Source organism: Hetaerina americana, unplaced genomic scaffold (assembly GCF_022747635.1).
Source record: "Hetaerina americana unplaced genomic scaffold, ioHetAmer1.1.p SCAF_1, whole genome shotgun sequence".
In the NCBI taxonomy this organism is placed as follows: Eukaryota; Metazoa; Arthropoda; class Insecta; order Odonata; family Calopterygidae; genus Hetaerina; species Hetaerina americana.
In genome coordinates, this window is record NW_027286069.1 from 13,478,235 (window position 1) to 13,504,393 (window position 26,159).

Here is a 26,159-nt window from a genome sequence, read left to right on the forward strand (position 1 = left end):
ACCCGCCGAAACGTCGGGATGGTCTTAAAAACATTTCCTATTACATTTTATTCTTCAACATGTAGTTGTTTTAGAAATATATTTTCTCCTGGGATGTTAATGGTTCGGTATTCGCCAAGTTAAAAATCATGAGACGGTGGCAACATTGGAGTTTCTATAGTTATCACCTTTTAGAGGTGAAAAAACATTTAAAATTCACATATGAAGGAGAAGTTTTATAAATTGTTCGTGCGAGATACTCTAAATAGTGAGAGAATAATAAAATGTCTTCATCTCCGTGAATTTACTGTAATAAATTAAGAGTATTCTTTCAGTAATGTTGAATTCCTTTCACCAATTTATCTTAAATAATTTATCCTAACATACTACCGTATCATAATACCATACTGTACTGAGAAGTACTGAATCATTTAATCATCTACCAAATTCATGTCATTCCAAGACACTAACTTGCCGATTAACGATTGAATAAGTTCGAATTCAGTGCCGGTTTTGTAATATTCCTGCGAGTAAGGAAATTGCTACCGAATATCAAAGCTCCCTTTTCTCACCTGAGCCCTTCAATTGAATCCTATGCTCCCTTCCCCTTGAGTCCTTGAGCTTTATGATGAATTTCATCTTAGCTGGTTCAAAGGAAGCAATTTGATTGATGTAAAGTTTGAAGGCAAAAAATGTCGTTTGCTTTACAATATCGTAGGTACTTAAAACTTGTTTATGATTGAATAACTTTCTTCTGAAGGATATGTTTTAGATAACATATAGGTGAATTCTTTCGGGATAGCTTTTATAAATATTTAATTATTATAAATAACAGTAAAAGAGAGTAGGTGTCTTTCCCAAACCTAAAATCCGATTTTTCTTGACTGCATCCCCCGTAAGAGTGAGGCGGGAAGGCATGTATGCTTTTGATCAATTTTCTTGGTAAAAAAATCCTAATATATAATAAAAGAATAAGAATCCTGTTGAATTTTCGAATAAATCAATTTCAAAGAACTTTTCAGACAGTATTAGTATAATAATATATTAGTTATACCACTCAATTAGCATTAGATCCATATGGCCTGCAGAAAATCTTCTGCCATTACTCTATAATAGTAATGGTAAGGCCTTGATATTGCCAGATATGGCCTATCGCCATGCCTGGCGATAGCAAAACATCGTGTTTGCCTTCTTGCAGAATTTACAACTTCAAGGCCAAATTTTAGGACAATCGCGCAAAATATTTTACGCTTAAATATAGTCTAATTGCCACAACTTCCCGATGACGCTGCCGTAATTTAAAATAACGTACTCTTTACACTGACTTCCATGCGTATACTCTTACAATGTTTCTGAATACTTTTTTAAACTTTCTAAATCTATTTATATTTTTTCATTGAATTTCCTCTTTGAAACGTACTGATTTCCTATTTGATCTGATGATTTCTCTGTCTTTTAATCGTGGTGGGTATACCATGAGAGGCCACTAACACAAACTTCGCGTCTAAAATTAAGAACAAGATCCTCGACCGGAAAAGTCACGCAATCATATATCACATCACTGTCGCTGCTTGCCTATGTCACAGGATAATTATTGATCGGCATAATTGTGTCACTGCACTGATGGGTTATGAATTGAGAGAAATGATACATTATCTGACGGAAATAAACCTCTTTGTAATGATGCTCATCACCAGCAAAGTTGTAACGAAAATTATTCGAAATTTCAGCACCAAAACAAACTATGCAGTTATCTTCGGGAAGCATAATTATTCGATAACCATAATAAGAAATTCAAAATGCAATCTAATAGAAATTGATTGATTTTAAATTGAATTATTAATAGTAATAAATAATCTTGGCATCTTAGTACTTTCACAAACTGCAAAGACTCAAGGAACAACTGCGGTGTAAAATTAAGGGTGGCCTTTCAACTGGAAACGAGAAAAAACATTAAGTACTCAGAAAGTTCGAACAACGTTGAATATTTTGTGGAAATTGATAAATTTGGATTTTATTTATTAGTCTACTGAAATAACCTCTATTTTTTCTGAGACCTATAAACATGAGTTTTCAAACCTTTACCTATTGTATTTTTACTTAACTATTTCAGTAATTTATGGGCACATACTCTGCAATCTTTTCCATTAATTTACAACTTTAAAATATTTTGCTTTTATAGCTTCATTTGGTAAAATTATGGATGGAAATTGAGGATGGCGGAAAATTCTGATATATAAAAGTGGGTAATGTTAAGATTTTCAGTTTAAAATCCTAGGGACAAATCAAAATAAAGACGATAGAGTTGGCCTTTGTTCTGAAGAAAATAAATTATTTTTGTGAATTATGCTATAATCTGTGGTAACTCCCAAACACGGTAAGCACAGTAAGACCTTTGGATTTTTTTAACTAATCGACCGTTTGTTTCCCTTGACTTCTTTAGGATCTGCGCGCAGAGTTCGACAAGGAGTCTTCACAAACTGGTCGCCCACGGCTGCTGCTCACGATGGCAGTGCCAGCCGGCAAAGAGTACATTGACCGAGGCTTCGACATGACTAGATTATCTCCGTAAGTGCCTCGATATTTTTTTTTATACTTCACGCCCATTGAGAAAACGTTGAACTGTTCACGTTGGTTTTTATTCTCCTCTTACTCACTTCCCATTTATACTTTCCCGAATATATTGCCTTTTTCAGCACATCCTCGTCTTTCATTATCTCCGCAACTCAACTTCTGCGTCGGCGCCATATTTCACTCACCCACCAGCATCCTTTCCTCCGCAGCAAAATCAAACGCCTCTTCACCTTCTTCTGTATTGGAATGAACCTCGACTCCTCCCTCTAGTTCCGCATCTATAAGTGTCGGCCCCCTTTAAGTCCTTCCTTTCTGCGTCTAATTGATTGAGTACGCGTGGAACTTAGTTATTATTGCTATCTAAATTATTAATCCACTGTTGGGAAAATATTTTTCAAAAATGCTCATCAAACAATTCGCGGATTATGTACTTCTGCGTCGTTTGTAAAAGATACCACACTGGTTTGGAAGGTTTCAAAGCCTCTTATCACCACCCTGTTTCACCTTAGAGCGAAACTCTTCCCCGTAAAATGAAGTCACGTCGCAACGGACCTCCCTTTTAATGATTTTGCCGGAGATCCATGCCTCCTTATTCTGATGATTCGATTTCCCAAAGTCTGGTATTCAGTTTGCTTTGGCGAGCTGACCATTTTGCAGAACAAGATCAAAGAGTGCAGAAAATTCTCAGGGAGCTAAACTGGTAGAATTTAAAGAGAAATAAATCCATTCTGTCTCTGCCGTACAGAAATTTTTGCCATTACTCATGTTGAGTGTCATCTTCCCTACATATTCAGAGAGAAAGAAGGATAAAAAAGTAATTTAATATATTTGTATCTCTCATGACGTCCAGGATAGCTAAACCTGGCTGGGCTCCCTCATCATGAAGTGTAAGGGCAAACCACACCTCTCTCCCTCCACCCACATGCATGTATCATTTGTGGATGGTATCTTACTCTGTGTGGTCTAGTATAGTAACACACATACATTATGGATGAATGGATATGTTGGGGGTATTAATGTGTTTGTTTCCACCCTGAGGACCCTTTCTCTATTCTTATATGAGGAAGGCATTTGCATTGGTGATCCCGTTCTCAACAGGAAAACACCTCAGAGGAAATACATCATCCCCAGGGTTATATGACTTTATTTTCCCTCTTACTACTTAACCTAAAATTCTCACAGACTCCTAAGTAATGCACCTCTTGTGATAATTATTAAATAATTTGGACATTCATGATTGTGTTGCAGCTCTTGCGTCAAAGTAAATGCATAATTTAAACTATTATGTTGAAATTCTTAACATCAGGAATACTATAATGTAAGCAAGTAATTATTCAAATATTACAGGATGACAATATTGGAAAAATTAACCACTTTCTGAGAAGTCAGTTGTGGAATCGACCGCCAGAGAATAGGTTAAGTTTCTCATGCTTGCAATGTATTCCTAGAATTAATTAAAATATTATTTTTTTAGGCAATTGGACTTCCTTAATATTCTGAGCTACGACTACCATTCAGCTTTTGAGCCAGTAGTGAATCATCACTCTCCCCTTTATCCACTCAACAGAGTGGAAGGAGGATCAGAGTATGACTATGATGGAGAACTGTGCATTGTAAGTCCCAGAAATTACCAACCCATAACATTCAGCTTATTGTGCATAATCATAAGCAAAAATCTAATGTCTAGATAAATTAAATTATCCATGTTAACTTGTGCGTCTTTAATTTTTATTGGAAAATATTTTGTTGAAAATTTCAAATTAAGGTAAGTAATTCATTACTTTTAGTGTACGAAATTTCAAGTAATTTACATGTGCTAATATTGATATACCTGTAGATGGGGTAGAAGAATTTGGCATTGCAACGTAGCCAAAAGAAATTCATGTCCTTACTTGTCTTGTACATCGTTTTGAAGTTAAAGCCAATGATTGGAATATTTTTTTAATATGTTAACAAAACTTTGTTATGAGAAATAACTAATTTAGAATACACTGCCACTATATCACCTATTGGACATGTAAATTTCCAGCATATATATTGTCTATTAAAAAAATACGTAACACTACCATGCTTCTTGCCATTGTTAGATGCACTGAATTTTAGAAATATGTAGCATTTGAATAAAGACACCATACACATTTATTTAAATGAAAACTAACTCATTATCTTTAAAATGAGTGTCATAAAATTCTCATTTCAGACTACATGACTTTTTATTCTGCAAAGAGCTTCACAGGCAAATAGATCCTACACACCAAAATTTTTGACTAACTAAAGCTCACCTAAAAAGAAGTAATTTGTAAGTTCACCTTCCAGTCCATATACCATTCTCTTGAAAAGAATAAATTTATAACCAATGGCAAACTTTGAAGTGATAACTTTGAACTTTTTTGAGTTAATAAATAGCATTTTGTCAGTTGTTAGCAATTTTGAATAAGTAACCCCTTTCCCTTAAGTCAAGAGAGGTTTCATTAATCAACTTTTATTCCCTAGGATTTCACTGTGAGGCACTATTTGAAGGCAGGAGTCCCCCCATCACAACTTATTCTGGGGATACCCACTTATGGCCGCTCCTACACACTCTTGAACCCTGAGTCAACAGAACCAGGATCGCCAGCTGATGGACCAGGAGCACAAGGAGATGCCACTAGAGAAAAAGGATACTTGTCCTATTATGAGGTAACTTAAAGAGAATGACAAAAATATAGAGCAAAAAATCACCAACAAAATTGAAAAAGTTAAGCATTCAGCTGTTTGCATGTGTTGAGTGTGCCACTAAGGGAGTAATATTTCCATTTATAGAATAACATTCCATTTTTCATTAAGTATGGACCAGACAAAACATCTCATCATTAGTTCATTTAAAACATCTTACATTTAGCAAATGAGAATGAAAATTTCCACAAACTTAACTTGCTTAAAACTTGAGTGTAAAAATATGGAAATTAAAAAGTTATTGCTTTAATTATATATATCCATTATATCCATTATTTCTATTTGATTGATTTAATTAGGTAAATTTCTTTGTGGATGCATTTTTCCAAGTGTCTAGTTCCTTCCCGAGAACTCTTTAGTATTCCGTGTGGACCTCAGCTCTTCTAGAGGGTTTTCAGATACTGGAGCCCTCTACAGGATGCATTTGTCAGGGGGTCCAGGGCTTCACTTTGCCTGGAAATCAAGATACAAGCTTCATGCTTATGTCATTCTTCTTACTTTATCATTGCAGAAATTTGAGAAGGAATTTGGAGATCTAACAAATTCATTACTTATCCCAAGAATAGTTTTAAAAATTACATTAAAACTCAATTTGAAAAAATCCTCCTTCACCCATATTTTCAGGTACTACAATATTCAGTTTCTGATCTTTCCTTCTCCCTTTTTTTGCGGCAGGATGTCATTATCTCTTGTTAAACATAGTGATTAAACTCCATCTTAACCTTCCAATGCACAACCCTGGCTGGATGAACGAATGGCTGGTTATTCAGAAGACACATTCAATATTTCAGGGCTATGAATTGAGTAAAAATATTAATTATACTTGGCAATCTTTATCATGAAATGGAAATATACCCTTGTATATTTGTTTACTTGATTTGACATGAACATGGTTTCTGATTTGTGTTCACCATAAGAAGAGACCATGACTGGATAAAGCTGCGGGTAGTTAAAACAAGCCTGGATAAGAAGGATTATACTGTATAAAAATATTGATTTGCCTTATGTGAATCCTGATCCATATTTGAGGTGCTCTGGGGAGAGCACTTTGAATGAGTATGCCATCTGTTGGAAAGGACATTAAGCTATGGACCCCCTGTTGCCTTTCTTCAAGAGTCGGCTAATGCTGGCGCTAACTTCTGTCCACCCTTTCTCCATTCCCATCCATCCCCAATGATGCCAATTACTGCAGTTGTCTGTTGCTTCTCCTATTACTACCTTATGCATATGAAATTCTATCCAAATTAATGTTATTTTGGCTATAATATTTCCTCAGTTTTATCCCAAGTCCTGTTATATTGCCTATGTATTCTAAAAATGGAATGCATTAATTGTTGGCCAGCAAAACATCATGACTGCATAACAGTTTCAGGTTTAACTTTGTGGAATTCCTTCCTGATGAGGGTAAAGAAAGAAACTTTGCACTTCCACATAAAGTTTTAATATTTCACGACCATGGTATCAATGATGTGCAGTATCAAAACCATGGTTTTGAAATATTAAATCTTTATGTGGAAGTGCAAATTTTCTTTCTTTACCCTCATCATCATGACTGCAATTTAAAAGTGATCAAACTAAATATGAAACCATTCTTGTAACATAATATTGGAATCATAAACTTTTACCCAAACATTTATAAGTGATTTTTCCTTTAATGGCAATTAGATCTGCAAAGCTGTAAAGAGTGAAGACTGGATTGTGGAGCAACCAGACGCAGGTGCCATGGGACCATATGCTTTCAAAGGTGACCAGTGGGTTGGATATGATGACCCTGACACCATACGAAAGAAGGCAAGTCCATTCCCCCATAATGTTGTGTAGTATTTTGATTACAAGCACTGTGACCATGATTTAAGTTGAGGGCCATACAAGACAGGTAATAAGGTGGTAAATGCATACACCTGTTCAACCCAATGATTATGATTTTGAATCATACTTAAGGTGAGTGTTGGGCAAAATTTGCTTTTCTAAGCATGATAAAACTGATTTAAAGATGATGATGGTTAATTAGAATCCCAGGGATATATTGGAAGCCTTCAAAAAAGCCAATTTTGATGTCGATGGAGTTTTCAGTACCTGAGCAGTCATTTGGGTAGCATATGGAGGGCACTTAAAGTCTATTCTCTATCCAAGAAAAGGAACCTTTAACTTTGAAGACTTTGATCAAGAGACCACAATATTTTCATTTTTTATGCAATCTACACTAATCTTTCACTGATGAAGGCAATGACTTTCTCCTCATACTACCCATCCTCAAAACTCTTAAGTCCAGCTAAACAGAAAGGTGACATTGAATGACAGGATAACACTCTGAGGACTCTACCTTAAGGCATAAAACCTGTTTGGTGATGGTTGAGATACTTCTCAATATATTTTTTACTGTAGCTTTGATTTATTTTTTATTTTCCTTAAACATTCTCTCTAAATAATTTCTAAGGCAATAAACAGACATATTTTACTAAAGAATACTTTAAAAGAACTTTTTTATAATTATCTGAAAAGCAGCCTATTATATGTGAATAATTATTTGTCCATCCCATTCTTACCAAAAAATTCTTCCATTTAACAAAGTTATTGGAGGACACATTTATTTGATATATATTATATATATTTATATGAACTATATTTATATGAACATACCTTCAAACGCAGTTGTATTAAAATTGTTTAAGATCAAATTTCATCATTCGCTAAATATGTGACATTCAAAAACCTTTTTGTCCTTAAGGTCAGTGGTGTTCCATGATAGGTAAAGCTGGTGATGAAATAATTAGTAGTGAAACAGCTGGGTTATGTGGGAGGGAGGTTCAGGGTTAAATCCTATACAAGTCTTTGTTGGAGTAAAAAGTGAAAATTGGGAAGAACCATTGCTACATATCTAGAAAGAATCAAAAGCTTAGAGGAGAAAAGAGTGGAAGAAGGTTTCTCACTATATTTTATTGTCAGCATGCCACCTGACTTCCCATACTACATCTACTCCAAGGGTTGTGCCATACCAACTTACAATCAACCTGGGAGTAACAGTGAAAGCTGAAAAACTATGGCATAGACTATATTTAATCACGGTAGAAGACCATCTCCTTCACAATCTTCAAATGGCAGGGAGTGTAAAAATTGAACTGGCAGAAACATAATAGTGGAAGTAATATGGGCTAGGCAGGAAAGCCATGCTATGAAAGTGTTTAGGATATTTCAGGACAACCTGTTTAATGCTATAGGTTGGAATTGTCCCAATGATAAACATTCCATTTGGTTGAAATCTCAGGGGGACTTACTTGTAAAGATAAAAAACCCCAATATATGAAGATTATTCAGTGTCCATTGATGGATCTTATAATTGTTTCCATTACTTAAATCTGTAGCAATGATAAACATTACATTTCTTACAAGCATTCTGCAATTTATTTAGGCATGGTTAAACAACAAATCCAGCATATTTTCCAAAATTACAGCTAGATAAGTCTCTTTATTCAATTTAACTTTTCTTTTACTCCAAGATGTGTATACATCTTCAATATGAAACTGAATATGAAAAAAGAAATCCTTCCTTTCTCATTGTACATCCCAAGCTTTGGCTAATGACATTTGTGTTATATTTAAATTGGCATCATGATTGATAAATTGGGCTGTATGATTATATGATGTGATTATTAATTTCAAAAAATTCAGTTGGTGGTAGAACATATTGTCTCTTTCCCGGGAAGAGAACAATGAGTCAATTATCAAGGAAGGTAATACTCATGAAGGACTCTGATTAGTATTAGGCATTTAGTTGAGGAGAAAATAGAATGGAATTCTAGAGTGTTTAATGGAAAAGAGAAGAGGTCTCCCACTTTTGGCAGGGGGTTGAATAAAAAAGGACATAAGTACTAAGTTAGAGGCATATATTGAGGTTCCATTTTTTTCAAACTCTTAAGAAAGTTTTGTTTTTCCTTCCATCACCTTCCTAATAATCATTATTTATTTCTGATGATTAGGTGACACATTCTCTTACCACATCTGCTGGTTTCTCACTGCCCTAACACCCAAAATGATAATGCAATCAGCAGAGTGTGCAAGTTACTATAATCTAATGTTAGGGAGTCCAGACCAGACCATTGGAAGTAATCCTATTACTACTCCTTCGGATTTGCATCCTTTAGAGGCAGGGTTGGTACTTATGGGGTGGTAATTGGTTAATTAGGTTGGTAGATTGACTGGAGAATTCAGCTGTCTTGCTGTTTTTGATTTAACCTTTTTTTATTTTTTTTTTATTATGGTTATCTTTTTAAAGGGTTTTTTTTTAATATAAATGGTGATTGTTGGTTTGCTTGGTAGTAAAGATAGGGTGAGAAATACAATTCTCAGGTAGGATCAGGTGGGAGCAGGTTAGGGATATCAGGAGAGCCAGGACCTTGTTTCTTTTTAATATTTTCCTGCAGAGGAGTTTCCTTTGGTGGGGGAAAATCACGAGGAGGTTGGTTTAGGCTTGGATGAAAGGTTATGTTTGCCGGTAAGTTCAGGCTTTTCTTCTTTCTAGGGATGCATGTTGCAGATTTTAGTTGGTGTGGGTAGCGGTAGATTCCGGAAGGTAGTGATGAGGACCAAAGGTTTGAGATGAGGGGATTTTTCGACTGTACAAGCGACCTCCTGTAACTTATTAGGGCGGCAGAAATGGCTTCATTTATTGTTGGAATGTTAAGCTCTCTGAAAACATTCACCGTCGGGATAAACCAGCGTGCTCCTCCAAGCCGGCGAGCAATCTTATTTTGCCAAACCTGTATTTTTTTTAGCGCAAAAGCAGGTGCTGTGGCCCATATTGGCGACGCATATAGAATTTGCAGAAGCAATACCGATTTGAGTATATTCAATTTATTAGAGAGGGAGGTTTTGGAGGTTTGGGTAAGAAGGGGATGTAAGGCAAATGCGGTGGAGCGGATTTTGGAAATTTTATGGTCAATATGAGGAGCGAAGGATAATTTTGAGTCCATTACTACACCTAAAAATGTGTGGGTTGATTTCTGTGGGAGAATTTGTTGATTTAAGGTAAGGTAGGTATTGTTATATTTTGTCGGGTGACGGGTAAAGCATACTTTGGTGCATTTAGAGAGATTCACAGATAACCTCCACTCAGCAAGCCAGGACTCGATTAGATCGAGGTGTGCTTGCAGAGCGTCAGTGGTTTTGTAAGGCCACCAGCTCTGGGCTGCAATGGCTGTGTCATCGACGTAGAGGAATAGGTGGGTATCCGGGTGAATGGGGATGTCATCTATGTATATGTTAAACAGAAGGGGGCTTAGGACGGCTCCTTGGAACATTTATTGGGAAATGATGCAATAGCATTAGAGACCTCCCTAGAAGAGCAAGTTATGGGTTCGGGTGAGGGGGAATAGAGAATGGAGGAAGAAAAGGTGATGATGTCAGTGTTTTTGGTTTGCGTAGCATGAGGTGCAAAGGTATTAGTCATTCTATTGAGGAAAGCTTTTCCACGTTCCTCGTCTGAGTTTAATATGCAACCATTGTTTTTAAAGGAGGTGAAGTTTTAGTTGGGTTTCTGAGTGTTCGTGCCATTTTCCATAACGAGTTGTCGTTTCTGGAAAGGTTGGATATTTTCTCATTCCACTCCTTCGATCTGTGGTTTTGAAGTTCAAGTTTAACAATGTTGGATATTGTGTTGGATTGTGTTTTTAGGTGAGGTGATCTGGTCTTCTGATATAACTTTCTGAGTCTGTTTTTGTCTTTAATCAGGGAGAGGATGTGTTGAGGTAGGGCATGTGAAAGTAGGGGTTTGATAGGAGTTTGTTTTAGAGAGCGCTCAAGGGACGTGTTTATGTTGGAGGTAAGAAACTGTATACTAGAGTCTATAGATGCGTGAGTTAAGTTTACAACCGGGGGCTCTGATGGAAAGGCTTCAGATATACTATTTGAGAATTTTTTCCAGTTATGACCTTTAGCTGGCATAGGAAGGGATAGTACTGGTGCTGTTTCGACGGAGTAGATGATTGGAAGATGGTCGGAACAATAATGGTGAATGACTTTAGAGGAGATAATGTAAGGGTAATTGTTTGAGATAGCAATGTCTAAGATGTCTGAGGTGTCTACGTTGTTATGTTCAGAAATGTGGGTTGGTTCTGAAGGCGCATGAATTGTGTAGTCTGAATCAGTAGCGAGTTCAAGTAGGGCCGAGCCTTTCGGATTAGACTTTTTACAGCCCCAGGAGGTGTGTTTACTGTTGAGATCGCCAAAAATGATAGTAGGGATAGGAGAGTCAAGAATGTGATTGATTGAGTCTATATCAGTCGATTTGGGTGGAATGTATAAGCTGTATATATTAATTTGTCCAAGTAACGTGTGCAGGGAAAGGCCAATAATTTCAAGGTTACTCATGGGAGAAGGAAGGTGTGTATGATTAAGAGAGGACTTAATTAGAATGGCAACTCCACCACCTAGTTTGTATTTGCTGGCATTCGATGTTCGGTCAAGGCGATAAACGGAGTAACCAGGTGTGAAGAGGTGATGATTTGAAGCCAGTTGAGTCTCTGATAACGTTATGATGTCCGGTTTATGTGTAGATATGAGAAGATGGAGTTGCACCAGTTTATTGCGAATTCCATTGCAATTCCAGGCCAGTAACTTAAGATGGGCAATTTGGGCAGCATTAACCTTACTTGCAGCCATATTGTGACAATTGCCGAGCTATGGAAGTGAAAGCCTTGAGAAAGACTGTACAGCGTTTGTGGGGGGGTGCTTTCATGATATCGGCTAAGAGTGACACGGATTGCTTAACAAGCTGAGGCCAATCAAGGTTGGGGGAGGACTGTAAGGATGGTATCAGGTTATGGGGAATATTCCTAGTTTCTTGGCAGAGAGGCGGTGTATGTGGATCGTTAAGAGAGGTTGTAGGAAGAAGAGGGGAAGAAAGATAAGAGGTGGTTGGTTCAGGGATGTCGTTGCGGTCGTTATCTTGGAATGCAGGGGGAGGGGGGATGATGAGGGTTGTAAGTAGTGTGCCGTTCGGGTTAAGATCAGGATATGGTGGGAGGGTCACATCTAGAGGCGGAGGTGGCGGACAGATGGGAGGTGTAGCTATCAAGGCGGAGGTTGTGGAGGAAGGTATCGGTACTATTAAGTTATCGATTGAGCATGAAGCTTGTCTTTTGTCCCAGTAATTCTCAGGGGGGGAGCGGGGTGAATTGTAGACGATTGAGTCAGAGTTGAAGTAGAGATACCCAATTTGCTGGCTTTCACCTCCAGGAATGTAGGGCAGCCTCTGTACGTTGCGGTATGAGCACCGCCGCAGTTGCAGCAGTAGAATGGACTCGAGGGAGGTAGCGGGCAATTGCTTCTAGAGTGATTACTACCACATTTTCTGCATCGCAAGGGAAGGCGGCAATAATTCCTCGTATGTCCAAATCTTTGACATTGCACACATTGCGCAGGATCAGAGGAGGGAATGAATTCAGAGATCGTAATATCTATGCCACAGTACGTTTTTAAAGCCAGGAAGTCGCTTTCTTGCGAATTATCCTCCAAGGTGACTTAAACAAAGAAGAAAGGTTTGGGATGTTCATGGCCTGATTGCATTCGTATTAGGCCTTTAGTTATGAAACCATCAGATTCAAGGTCTCTGGCTATTTGGTCTAAGGGAGTTACGGGCGGGATTCCTTTGATGACGAAGGATTTCATTTTCTCGGAGGGAGTTGGATTGGTAAAATAGGGAAGTTTGTTGGTATCTAGGAAGGAACGTATTTTACGATGATCATTAGGGCATTGAGGATGGATGAGGATAAAGGAATTATTGTAGATCTTGGGTTGGTAGCTGGTGATAGTTTGGAGCTTAAGGAGGTATTGTTGGTATGCGGTGGAGGCGGCTAGGCGAATAGGTGGTAATTTTTTGGCTGGTCGGTCTTCCATTGGAAGTGAGGTATCAGTGCAAGGGCTGGTATGAGCAAGGTTGGAGAATTTACATTTTTTGACAACTGTTATCCAGTCATTAGGGGGAGAGGTGGGTAAGGATTGAGCATTAGCCGGAGGAGTAGTTCGGAGACACTGAGGATTAACCTGGCTGTTAACTTTTGATGCGGGTTGATTCTCTTGGGTAGGCGGATCATCAGTCACCAGCGTAGTATTGCTGTGTTCACTCGGGTTGGTAGGTTGTCTCTTTGCCTTTCCTTTTTTGCTGGCAGGTGGAGCAGGTTGTCGTAGTCTTTTCGCCAATCTAGTTATGATGGTCGAGGAATGTTGAGCAAGGATTGGTCACTCAGGGGAGGCAGGACGAGGTGAGAGTGAAGATTTCTCGGAGTTGGAAGACAATGAAGGAGACGGGAATTCTTGCAGTGAGGATGAGGAGGTAGAGCTAGGTGATATTGGTTCTGGTTCGCCACGGTCCAAGGGATCCGGATTGTCGGGGTCCATTGTTCTAACAGGGATTTGTTAAAACAATGTTAAGAATAGGGTATATATTGTGACTGTATAGTGTAGTCCTAATAAGTGGACCCTCCGGTTCAACCAGACGTGCAGTGGAGGTGCAAGCCCTCTGTCTGGTCTCCCCGGACAAGACGACCAAAAATGTGTAAACGTGCGTGAGCACCACCTGGAAGTGAGAAGAGGGGACAAGTTAGCCCTCCCCACCGGGAGCCTCAGCAACGTAGTGTTTACACTAGGAGAATACTTATTCATGATGTAAGAGCAATTTAGTCAGCATGGATGATCCCGCTTGGCGACTGGAAATATGGTCCCTAAAAGGACCGTCCGCTTCCGACAATTAGAGTGTATCCGTGAGGTCCAGAGGTCATTTCCAGGAGATATAAGTTGTCCAACGGGTCCAGGTCAGTGTGCAGAACGATGAGAAAAGTCCAGGAGTGCGATGTCAGCCAGGAGAGTAAATCCAATATTCTGGTCCAGTCGTTACGGGAGAATGTAGACAAATCCCAGTAGTCAGAAGTCGTAGAGTTCTCGACAATATCCAGGAGCGGCAGCAATCTCTGCATTCCTCCAGTGTCTAATAGTATTTTGATTTCCTTTTCCCTGTCAATGTTAGGGAGTGAATAGCAGGTGATTTTTAATGCTGAAAGCATTTAGTATAATGAGGGCTGGCAAGAAAGTGACTAACATTTTGGCTTAGCATGGTGATGGGTAGGACTAGAGCCACCCTCTTGGTATCTAAACGTCCCTGTATTTATTGCACATCCTGCTGTAGTAGTGTGCAGACTATGTTCTTCTACTTTGCTCACTGCAAACTGTTAAAATGTGCGCTGTAATAGAAAATCTCACAAGTTGTGAAGTGCAATCTGTGATTAGGCTTTTACTGGCAAAAAACCACAAGCTGATAGAAATTTATGGGTAACTTTGTGCAGCTTATGGAGATTATTCAGTTACAAATGACCACACCAATATTCATGACGAGTGGTCAGCCTAGCCTCGTGACAGATGAATTGATGGATGTTCAGTGCTTGGACATTTTCCATTCACTCTTAAACCAAAAACACCATTGATGCACAACACTGTCACTCATCACTTAGTCATTGGACAGCACAAATTTCCTGAGAATGTCAGTAGCTTTGAAGTTTATTGCCGGTAAAAATCTTATCATTAAACAAATTTTACATTTGGTGGGATTTCCAAATTTCATTTAGGCATGCTACTGTAAACAAACAAGCAGTGCGGCCTTCCAAACACTGCAGCTCAAGGCGTGTGTGTCAATACAGCAAACATTTAGCTCCTCCCACTACTTTGCTCACTACGTGCAAATGGAAGATATGGTCAGTCCTCGTATTATTTTGAATGTTCATGCTGGAAAACAAATATATATCAACATCATCCACTCAATTAAATGAAGCTTTAATACGACAAACCTTTTGCCTCAATGTAATATCATCAGATACAAAGGGTTCAAGCTGTGAACCTTGCTCATATTTTGGCAATCTATCCTCTCAAGTTTAGTGAAGTATTGCTTCCCATGCTTTATTGCAGTGCACACCACTAGTAAAAGCTAAAAAAAATAGTGGAAAAATCATGGAATTAGCAATAGTAGACACGGTCGGGATGCATGGTACTAATTTAGAGGGCATATCACCACAGATTTTTTGTGATTTTTGTATTCTCACAGCTATAAAAGAGTGAAAATTATAGCCATGGGCCATAAAGCATTTTTGTGAGTCAACCTGGATTCCCAGACATCTATCCAAAAGGTTAACATTGAATAAGTAACAGGCAACAGCCATATAAATTCAAGGTTAGGCTGAAAACTAATGCACACATGCTTGTAGACCACAAACGAAATGACCTTCAGAAGTGCTCCTGGGGGCATGTGGAAGTAAAATTCCCCCTCAACATGCAAGTGCAGGTTTGAGGTTGTTTCATTCATCTAGTGTATTTTGAGAAGCAGAAGTATGGAGACGTGTTCTAGTGCTATGTCAATGCAAATTAAACAGCATGCTATTCTCGAGTTTTTAACCTGTAAATCGATGGGTAATAAAATTTCGTGGTTGCAAGCAAGAAAAATTTTGAAAGACAACCATCAAACTTCTTTTAACGGTGTTTTGGGATGCTCACTGAGTGTATGTGACCGATTTTCTGGAGCGAGGGGCAACGATAAACTCTTCTCAGTATGTACAGACTCTAAAACACCCCTGATGTCGAATTTGTCGTGTTAAAGGCAGCCTGACGCCAATAATTTTGCAACATGACTACGCTCGTCCATACACCTCGCACACACAACTGGAGAGGCTCTGCGAAACCTAAAATTTGAACCAATTCCACACCCTCCTTATTGCCCCGATCTTGCACCTTGTGATTTTTATTTTTTCCCTCAATTCAAGAGACACCTCAAGGGTAATCATTACACCTCGGGCGATGAGGTGAAAGCCGCTGTCAAGTCCTGGATTTCAGAAACGTTAGAAGAGTTATTTAGTGACAGAATGAAAAATCTTTATACATGTTGGGAGAAATGTGTTAGCCTTAACGGTGACTATGTTTAAAAATTAATATATGATTTTGAAACTTAAGAATTGTACTTTAATGTACTTCTTGCCCAATCTTGCTATTTGTTTTTATTCGCGCTCTACAAGCATGTGTGCATTACTTTTCAGCCTACCCTTGTATCAGACTCCACACATATGCCATGTGTTCATGAGTTAGCCAGTAATTATTGCACTATAAAAGTACATTCCTTAGAAAAATTGGCGTTTGGATTCTTCTTATAATCTGTGTCTAATTGTACTTTGGATAGATGGGTATACCATTATTTTCCCACAGTTCAATTATCAATCTCATTTCTTCCTTCAACTTCAAGGCTCACTATGTGCATGAAATGTCTCTTGGAGGCCTTATGTTTTGGTCAGTGGACAATGATGACTTCCGTGGAGACTGCCACGGAAAACCTTATCCATTAGTGGAAGCAGGAAAAGAAGAGCTGTTGCGTCTTGCGGGACCGCCATCCAAGGGAACTAATAAAGGGTAAGGATTGTACACTGAAGTTGCTGAGTACCCACATTTAACTCTTATTAGGCATTATTTTTTGCATTTATTTTTTATTGGTTTAAGTGATGGTCAACATTGGGTAACATAGATGGCTTGGCCCTCAGCAAATTGTTTAATAGTTATTGCCACAGCCCATTTTAACCAGAATACTAGACAGAGACCATTTGATGGAAAACCTCCTAAAATCCAATCCTTCTGGATAATATTGGAAAAAATTGGATTTTATGTGTTCTGATGATATTCTGTAAATTCATTTCATGGATATACTATCATGTACATGATAGCACAGGATCCATTCCCTAAATCATTATGAGGATGATGTACTTCTTGGCTACAGGGTATTTAAAGAAATTACTATAATGACCTAACTTAGAATGGATAGCTCCTTATGAATCATATCTCAGGTATTAAAAATGCTCTTTAAATCTTTATGAATCATCACAACAAGTAAGGGAACCTACGGAATGATATAAAGAACTTAAAACAAAAATTAATTGGCTCAACAATAGAAATAGAGTTGAAATTCTGGCTTATAATCCATCTGTTGTGGAAAGAATTGAATGTTTTTATGTTTTATTTAGCTAATCTTACATGCTCTATATTCTCAAATATTATTTCCCCAGCATTTAATATCTTTGTGGCTCTTTAAAAATTCATTTCTATGCCCAAAGGGAAAACTTCAAGCCTTGTAATCTTATTCCACTGTGCATTAATTTGATCTGCATAAAATATAACCCAGTGTCAAACAGAAAACAATTTTCAATACTAAAATGTCAGATTCTATAGGTCTCCAATATTATGATGATATCTTAATTTTTAAGCAAAATTAAATCGAGAATTTCATATTACCTAAGTTATGGAAAAGGAGCTAAGACCTCACCTTAATTGGCATTTTGCACTTTTGCACTATTATCTCTTTGAGTTATCTCCCTGATCATACACCTACTTCCCAAGAATTCATGTCTTAGTTTAACATTAAAATATGCTTTGCACTCTGGTGCATTTTTGTGGTCGTATTTGAGGTCACCTGTTCATAAATTCAAAAAAAATCACAGTAAGATTTTTAATTAACCCTGTTATGAATGAAGGGAGCATAATACACTACACATTCTTTCAATTCTCAAAGCAAGAAATTATTTCAATTTATAATTTGTAGTTCAAATCGTGTGAGTGGCAGCACTGGTGGGAACAGAAGGCGTCCCACAAGTGGGGGAGGAGGCAGGAAGAGGAGGCCAAGCACCACAAGCACCACCACATCAACCACAACAACGACCACGCCCTCTTATGGCTCTCTCACAACTCCTGAGCCACCAACAACGCCTGACCCAGGAAGTGGTGAGTGACGCAAATATCAAAGTGAGAGCTCATCGCTGCACTCTATTTCCCTTCCCTCAGTATTACTCAAAGCTACCAAAAAGTATGGCAGTGGGACTTGTGTATAAGAGCCATTTCTTGTCTCGGCTTTATCTATTACTTTACATTTCTACAATGAAATAATTCGAAGTATTCTCATTACTTCTGTGGTTTTAGTGTTTATTTTATTGATTATTATTATTTATTACATGTGCTACTCTTCCCCATTGGTGATCTATGTGTATGAAAAAAAAAAATTTCCTTTGATTAATACCAGAATTTTGTTCAAAAATTTTGGATTGGTTATTGAGCATGAAACTCATTTGACCCATAAAATGTGCTTTTATGGTAAAAAAATTATGAACTTTTGCTGAAACATTCATTTATATGAATTTGTTTTACTATACATATTTAACGTCATTGGCTAATTTGGAAAATGGATTTAAGGATTTGGTAATATTACAAAATATTATTACCCCATGCTATTTTATAATTGTTGAGATTAAAGCAAAACCTAACAAGATTCATTTAATAGCATACTGTTCACTATCATACACATTGTTACAACATTTAGCCTACCTTAAGTTGACTTATTATTATAAGGTAATCTCCCGGTTAAGGTAGGTTTTTGGATGGACACAACTACCAAATAAATATTTTGTGAATCCTAACAAAACAAAACACAATCCAGCAACCTACTTTACATAAAGTCCCTCTTCATCTTTGTGTATTTCCTTCCTCCCTTCATCCCGTCCAACATCCTCTCCTGTTCCTGTCCTTACCTCATTTGACTAACATTCTCCCCTCTATTACAGTTTTCACCATCCCACTGCCGATCAATATACCCCTCATCCATTTTTCTAGCCTCCTTAGGATTTCTCCCAACAAACCCCTCTCCTCACACACCATACCTAGTACTTCCTCATTTGTTTTCCTTTTGATACATTTCACTATCTCCATTCTTCTCCACACCCACATTTCAAAAGCCTCCAATCTACTTCTATCCTCCTGCTTCAGTGCCCACATTTCCACACTGTGCATAGCTACACTCCATATCAAAGTTTTTATGAGTCTTTTCTTAACATCCTTACTCAACATTCCTGTCATCAACTCCCTCCTCCTTGTGAAAGTCTCTTTGCCAAGCGCAATTCTTCTCCTTACGTCCCTACTACTTTGAATATGTTGGTCCAAAAGACTTCCAAGATACATGAACTGTTCTACCTGCTCTATTTTTTCCCTCCTATTTTAATGTTTAGCTTAGCCTTTTTCTTTCTAGATAATCGCATAACCTTTATTTTATTAATATTGATTCTCATCCCATATCTATCACACTGAATTCCCAATTTGCTCAGCAATGCTTGCAATCCCTTGACTGACTGACAAACTAAAACTTGGTCATCAGCAAACCTAACTGATTTTACGAAATCCCCTCTGACTTTCATTCCTACCTCCAGTTCTTCCCATGCCTCCTTAATCATTTCCTCTGCATACAGGTTAAACAGCAACGGTGATAATGGGCAACCCAGCCTTACACCTCCACTTGACTTATATAGTTGTATAATTTTTTCCTCAGATTTTGTGTGCAAAGATGAAGGTTTCTTCCCTCATCCCAGAGACTGCAAGAAATATTTCTGGTGCCTGGACTCTGGTCCTTCTAGTCTTGGAATAGTTGCTCATCAATTTACATGCCCATCTGGTAAGTTTTGCTAACCCTACAGCCAAATTATGTTGGGTCATCATGTCACAGTATTGGCAAACAATTGATGTTAAATGGGTTGGTTAACTTTGTCAACCAAAATGTTATCTAGTGCCAGGTAATACCAGTGTAAAACTTTGTGGTGAAAAACTATTGTAAAATTACTCTTTAGGGGTTGTGAAAGCTTTGTCTATCCTTATATCATATACATACTAATATCAATTGTAGAAGAAATATTATGTGATAAATGAGCTCCTTGAACATCATTAAAATCTAATTATAATCCCAGAGAATAACATTTTTTAATTTTGAATACCTAATCAAAATAATTGTTTGAGATTTTGCCCAAGATACTTTTGTGATGATGTTACCTTGGGTGGTTGTCTCAAGAAGAGATAGTTGGTAACATGGAGGGTAAAATAAAAAAGATCAAGGCGTATTTAATCATAATGTAAAAACTAATATGAAGTATATCATAGAGCCGATTTAATGCATTATGAGTCCATCACAAACAAGGTTTTAATGTATTAAAATTAAAATTTTGAAAACAATATTGATCAGTAGAGAAAAAGGAAGTCTGGCCTCTTGTCTACAATCTATAACTCCACATGCCATATGGCTTAATTTATAGTGTGATTGAACCTCCTGCAATTTCTAACCATATTAATGTTTTTATCTTATTTTATAACTGAACTCAATCGAATGTGATCTCGCAGGTTTGTTCTTCAACAAAGCTGCAGATTCATGTGATTATTCTCGCAATGTACTGTGCAAGAAGAAGTTGGTGGATAGTGCTTCAACAACCACCAAAGCACCAGCAACAAGTGCAGGGACAACAACCACTCGCAGGACCACAGCAAGGTTGGTGAATGATTCAATCACACAGCATATGCTTATCCTTCATTTTGTTTCTTTTTCTGTGAAAAACAAAGTAAATAAAAAGTATTATTTTAAGGCATTACCAGGAAACTTATCCCCTTTTTTTAATTTCCCCCATGTTGCCCTATTCATGCATGCTTCTTTCACTTCTGTCAAATTCATACCTTGTTTCATTCAGCTCTTCTGTTCATTAGACTTTTAAAATTTCTCTTCTTTAGAGTGTTTTCAACCACATTTATCCATGACTTTCTCAATCTGCCCCTCCTTTGCCTAAAACTATTTACCCTTATATCTCTCTTTCCCTCTCTTATTTATTGATAGGCAGATTTCATTTATGAATGTGCACAATATACATCCATTTATACTTTAGTATATACCTTTCGATGAACTAGAGCCATGGTGTGATGGAAGGGCTTGGCATTTCCAATGAAGATCTGTGTTTGCTTGTAACAGTTGTTTCTTTTTTTAGGGCCACTCATGAAAGGTGTCGACCTGTTGTCTGTTCCTCAATTAGATGGCTAGAGGGGCATCTGACTCCAGTGATGTGACCATTTAACTGATGGTGTTGCATTAAAAAATTTTGATAAAGTCAACAGGAAACCATCTTTCTCTCATGACAATGATGAATTCAAACATGTGGACAATGAATTCTGACAACTGTGGAACAGGCTTGCAACCTGACCCAGATGGATGGGTGTCATGCCTAACAATGGGTTTAGGAACAACTTCTATAGTCACCATCATATGATCCTTGCATAGATTTTCAATTAGCCACCTTGATAATTACCTCTATCCATTATGCACTGATAATGCCAATCATGGCCCATACATATACTGGAATATAAAAGGTCATACTATTCGAAAATAATTCACTCATATACAATCGTTAAAAAGGGATACTTGATGAAAAAAATTGAAGAATACTTAAATGAAAGGTTGTATGCAAAGTATAGGTGATAACATAAACTCTATTGCTTCACAATATTAATTATCACTTTTTTTGTGGTACAGTTATAACTTATCCAGAATATTTTAATGTCTAATTTTTAATAATTCAATCTATTAGGACAACCACCACAACCACAACTACCACCACAGAAGCACCAGAGTATGATTACGAGGAAGAAGAGGAGGAAGATGGTTCCTTGGAAGAAGATCCAAGTGCTCTGAAAGAGTTGATAGGTCTCATTAAGAAACTGGGTAAGAAATTTTCATTCATGAGAAATACAGTTTTTTAAGCTCCTCTATTTATCAATCTATGAATGGTTATTAGTGCCATTCATGAAACCATGTACTTTTACTCTGCATATGCCATGGAAAGGATTTATGAAATTATTACCTCCAAAATGTTACTTATTAGTTACAGTTCATGGTATTGTCTTCTTGATATTTGAAGGAATGAGTGAAGGAGTAAAAACAAAATAGGGCAAGTGTAATAATGAGAGTTTTTAAGGCATTAAGACAAAAATTTCAATCAAAAAAAGATAAATAAGTACCAGCTGTTTTTATTATTTTTCTTTGGGAATTTTTTATCATTTCATATGAACCATTTCAGCTCTTTTGGGTGGCCACAGCTTTTTGAGGTTTGAATCTTAAATTTAACTGCAGGGAGAAAATTCCGGAGATTTAAATCTTTCTGACCACTTCAAATTATTTATTCTATGATATTTCCTCAACAATGTAAGTAAAATGTAATATGCTTGATAAATTTTGCATTTGAATGGTAGCCACCAACTGATTTGCTTTAAACCTTTGAAGATATATTCCACATGCAACTTGTTTGAATGTTTGTCAACTTGACATGTTGAAAAATAGACACCTCTACTGCAGAGCACATTCAAGAAAATGTATCCGATTTATAATTGTATCACCACCAGAATGATGGTGATTTACTTGAGATTAATATCAATTTAAATGGTTTCAAAAATGCATTGATCTATAAAATAGGCAATATTAATCAGAAAGTTAAATCCATGTATAGTTTTTGTATACTTCTTTGTTTCTACATTTAAAGTTTTATGATGATAATCTTAATAGGTGGATTAAAGGAACTTGAAAGGCAGCTTGAACCTTCAAATTCTGGATCAAAGGGAACAACTTCAAGTCCTATAAATATAAATAAAGGTAGCAGTAGTCTTTATGAGAGGGTTTTGGGTTCTAGAGGGAAAAGACCTCCTCCTGTGCTAAATGCAAGAAGACCACCTCCACCTGCCACAACCACAGCATCATCAGTTCGTCCTGCTCTCAAGTGAGTTTTAATTGTTTTACTTCATTGACACTGAGAAAAGCTACTTGAATAGCTTAGCTTAGAAAAAGTAGATCTTTTCTTAATATAAATTTACCCAAATTGGTCTTATACTTTCCAACAATTGAATTTGCATGGCATTTATCTAGAAGAAATTGAATGATAACTACAGGTATAATGAACTACAACAATGCTTCATCAATTAAAATGCTAAGTAATATTTTCATCAAAAAATTAATGTGAAAAAATGAACCACCAATTTTTGTTTAAGATTTTTATCTTTTTTGATTTACTTGTCTTAGCCATATCAGTGGTATTTGTGAAAACCTATTTCTGAGAAAGATCTGTGTTATATTATGTTGTTTTTCATGTACCCCTATCAGACATACCTATATTTTCATGAATGCAGGCCGCCAGGGTGCCACCAAGATCAACAAAAAAAGCATAACTAATGGAAATAGAAATAAAAATAGGATTTGATATTGCAAAGAATTGAACTGGTGACTCTTGGCACTTGAGTCTGATATCTTACCCCTCATCCACTCGCCAAGGGGTAATCAGGAAAGAAATTAGGGAAGAGTCAAGGGATTACATAGAAATTCCAGAATTTTATTTCCAGGGAAGAAAAATTGTTTTTCGACTCATTTCATATCTTTCTTTACTATGAACAATGAAAATTTCCAGGTTTTGATTTTTTTAAATGGAGAATGGCAGTGTGTGGCCCATAAACATTTTGCACCAGAATAAATAATAACACTGCATATTGGAAATAGGTACCTTCCCTAGTGAGCAGGGAAGGTACCTTAGCTTTCACTAAGACTATAAATTTATTTCAAAAACTATGTCTTTTGTTACTGTTATTTTAACTTATTTCAAATGCTGGGTAAATAATTTTTAAATGTAGAAGCTGTTTGAATTTTTTGAGTCGTAACCCAAGTTCGTTTGTCATTTGTACTCAAAAACCTTCATTATTGCCTTCAAGTGAGGCATGTCAATGTCAGGCAGCACCTCAAAACGAATATTTACCTATTATGATTCAAAATGAAGAGCGGATTCAAGTCAGCAAATATTTTGGACCAACCTAGAAAAGTTAGTAAGAATCCAAGATAAATTGCCTACTCATATGGCTACAAAGGTCGTATAATCAGTTACCATAGCTTGTGCAGGCACTTCCACAAGAGACCATGTGATTTGATTTCACGAATCACACTAAGTTTTTTCTTCTTAAAAATTAATTTCAACCTTCCCACTCACACAATCTCAGCCCTCTCACTTTCCTCATGCTACCTACTTGTTAGAGAGAATCTCCTCCTTCCTGTCCTCATGCATACCTGTGCATACTTATAAGGAGTAATATAATAACAATAAATTTGTTAATTTTGGCCATGGTACAAGACATCAAAACAAGTCAAATATATACATGAATACAAGAAAATACAAAAAGTGTAAATAAAAAATATGTACATGGGAAAAACTAAATAAATTGTGGACACAATAATTTGATAAAAATAAATTTGCCTTCCTTAGAAGGTATCAGACTAAAGGTGTCTGATTGGGTACCTTGAAATTCATCAGATGCTTGAGGTGAGGGGTGTTATGGGCATACATTTGAATGATTATTATTAATTTAGTTTACTTTATCATTTATTACTTTATTATCATTTATTATGTGAATGTAACTAATAAGGTAAATAATTATTAATGTAACTACAAAGGTCATTTCCTAGAGCTCATGGCCCAAGGAAAAATTATTGAGTGGAGTATGAGGCTGCCAATGACTTGAACATGCAATAGTTTTCAATGCTTAAGAGAAAGATCATCAATTTAATAAATAATAAATTTCTTTGCTGAATAACATTTCAAAAAAAAAACTTGACTAACTTTTCAAATTTAATCCTATTTCTATTGTGATAAAGTTTTAATTGTTTTTATGGTACATTATTGTTTAAATCTCATGAGCAACAATGCATTACGTATGTGTCTTTCTTCATTAATGCTATCCTTTGGCAATCCATTTTTTGGTGGAAAATTTTGGTCTAAAGGCTTTTTGTTTAAAGTTGTGGTTGCTTCTTGTTTTTGCCAAGCTTAGTGCATGTTTTTGAAAGTTCAGTCAAATGGGCTTGAATTAGCAGCTTTCACAAATTGTACATGATCACATACTCTATGTCACAAATTCTCATTTGTTACTGGATGGAAAGTGAAGGATTAATATTTATGATTACCAGTTGGAAAAAAAGGATTTCTCATGCATGCATATATATTTATGCTAATCATTATACTCCCTCGGTAATAATTGTCTACCCTTTTGCTGATGTCTATTGGTTAATCTGTGAACAACCTTTGCCCTAGGTATGTTTCTTTGAGGAGGGAAAGACCTGCAAAGGTGGAACCTGAGGAGCAGGAGGAAGAATTTGATGATGAAGAAGTTGAAGAAGAAGTGGCACCAAAAGAAGAGGGAAACACAAGGAAGCAAAACTTTGGAAACACACGAGTGTTTGCAGGAGAAAGGCCAAAATATGTGACTATCAACAGGCCTAGGCAAGTTTAATTGTGTTTGATATTCTAAATATAAAAAAGATGGTGATTATTTTTCAAAGTGACTCAATGATATTTTGCAATGTGTAGTACCACGCAAGCATATAGCAGATATGTTCATAGAGTAATGAACCAGTTTAACACTAACTTTTACCAATTTAGTATTTTCTTAAGCACCAGTTAAATTTTAATCTCCACTATATTGTATGCAGGCAAGTTCTTATCTTATACATATTTCAAGAAGTGTTTACACTGCTATGTAGGTAACTAGGACCGTATAGGCAGTTGCCCAGATGGCTACAGAAGCTGTGCAGGCACCTCCTCTTGGTGTTGTGTACTCAGTACCTAATTTCCATGTATCACATTATTATAGATGCATATTTAGCTATCACAGGGTTCATTTTTGAATGTGGTGCTGCCATTATTAGTATAATTACCCATCAAGATCAACAGGAAGTCCAAATTGTAGAAATTTGATATTTTCATTACAAAACTAACTTCGATTTTAACTACAAACAGTAAAAGTATTTTAGATAAGTGTCTGTATGCTGGCATCATATTGTTAAATACACTTGATTTTTTCAAATGCCCCTTAAAGAGAATCTGCCCTATTCTTATTATAGTGGACAGGGATATGGATATTTACAGTAGCATTGGATGCAGGCTACAGCTGATTTCTTGTGCCTCCAGGCAGATTTGCAGATGTGATTGTTTATCTTTTTC

General features: G+C 36.8%; 1 protein-coding gene across 1 annotated transcript in view; it reads left to right on the forward strand.

The window, feature by feature from the left end:
* Positions 1–26,159, forward strand: part of Cht6 (Chitinase 6) — a 55,403-nt gene that overhangs the window by 20,442 nt on the left and 8,802 nt on the right. Inside the window, exons 4-14 of the mRNA XM_071595552.1 lie at positions 2,423–2,547; positions 4,028–4,166; positions 5,047–5,232; positions 6,934–7,059; positions 16,541–16,704; positions 17,885–18,063; positions 19,655–19,777; positions 20,494–20,638; positions 21,723–21,856; positions 22,694–22,904; positions 25,251–25,439. Of these exons, the coding sequence (XP_071451653.1) occupies positions 2,423–2,547; positions 4,028–4,166; positions 5,047–5,232; positions 6,934–7,059; positions 16,541–16,704; positions 17,885–18,063; positions 19,655–19,777; positions 20,494–20,638; positions 21,723–21,856; positions 22,694–22,904; positions 25,251–25,439 (1,721 nt within the window). The remainder of the gene's footprint in view (positions 1–2,422; positions 2,548–4,027; positions 4,167–5,046; positions 5,233–6,933; positions 7,060–16,540; positions 16,705–17,884; positions 18,064–19,654; positions 19,778–20,493; positions 20,639–21,722; positions 21,857–22,693; positions 22,905–25,250; positions 25,440–26,159) is intronic.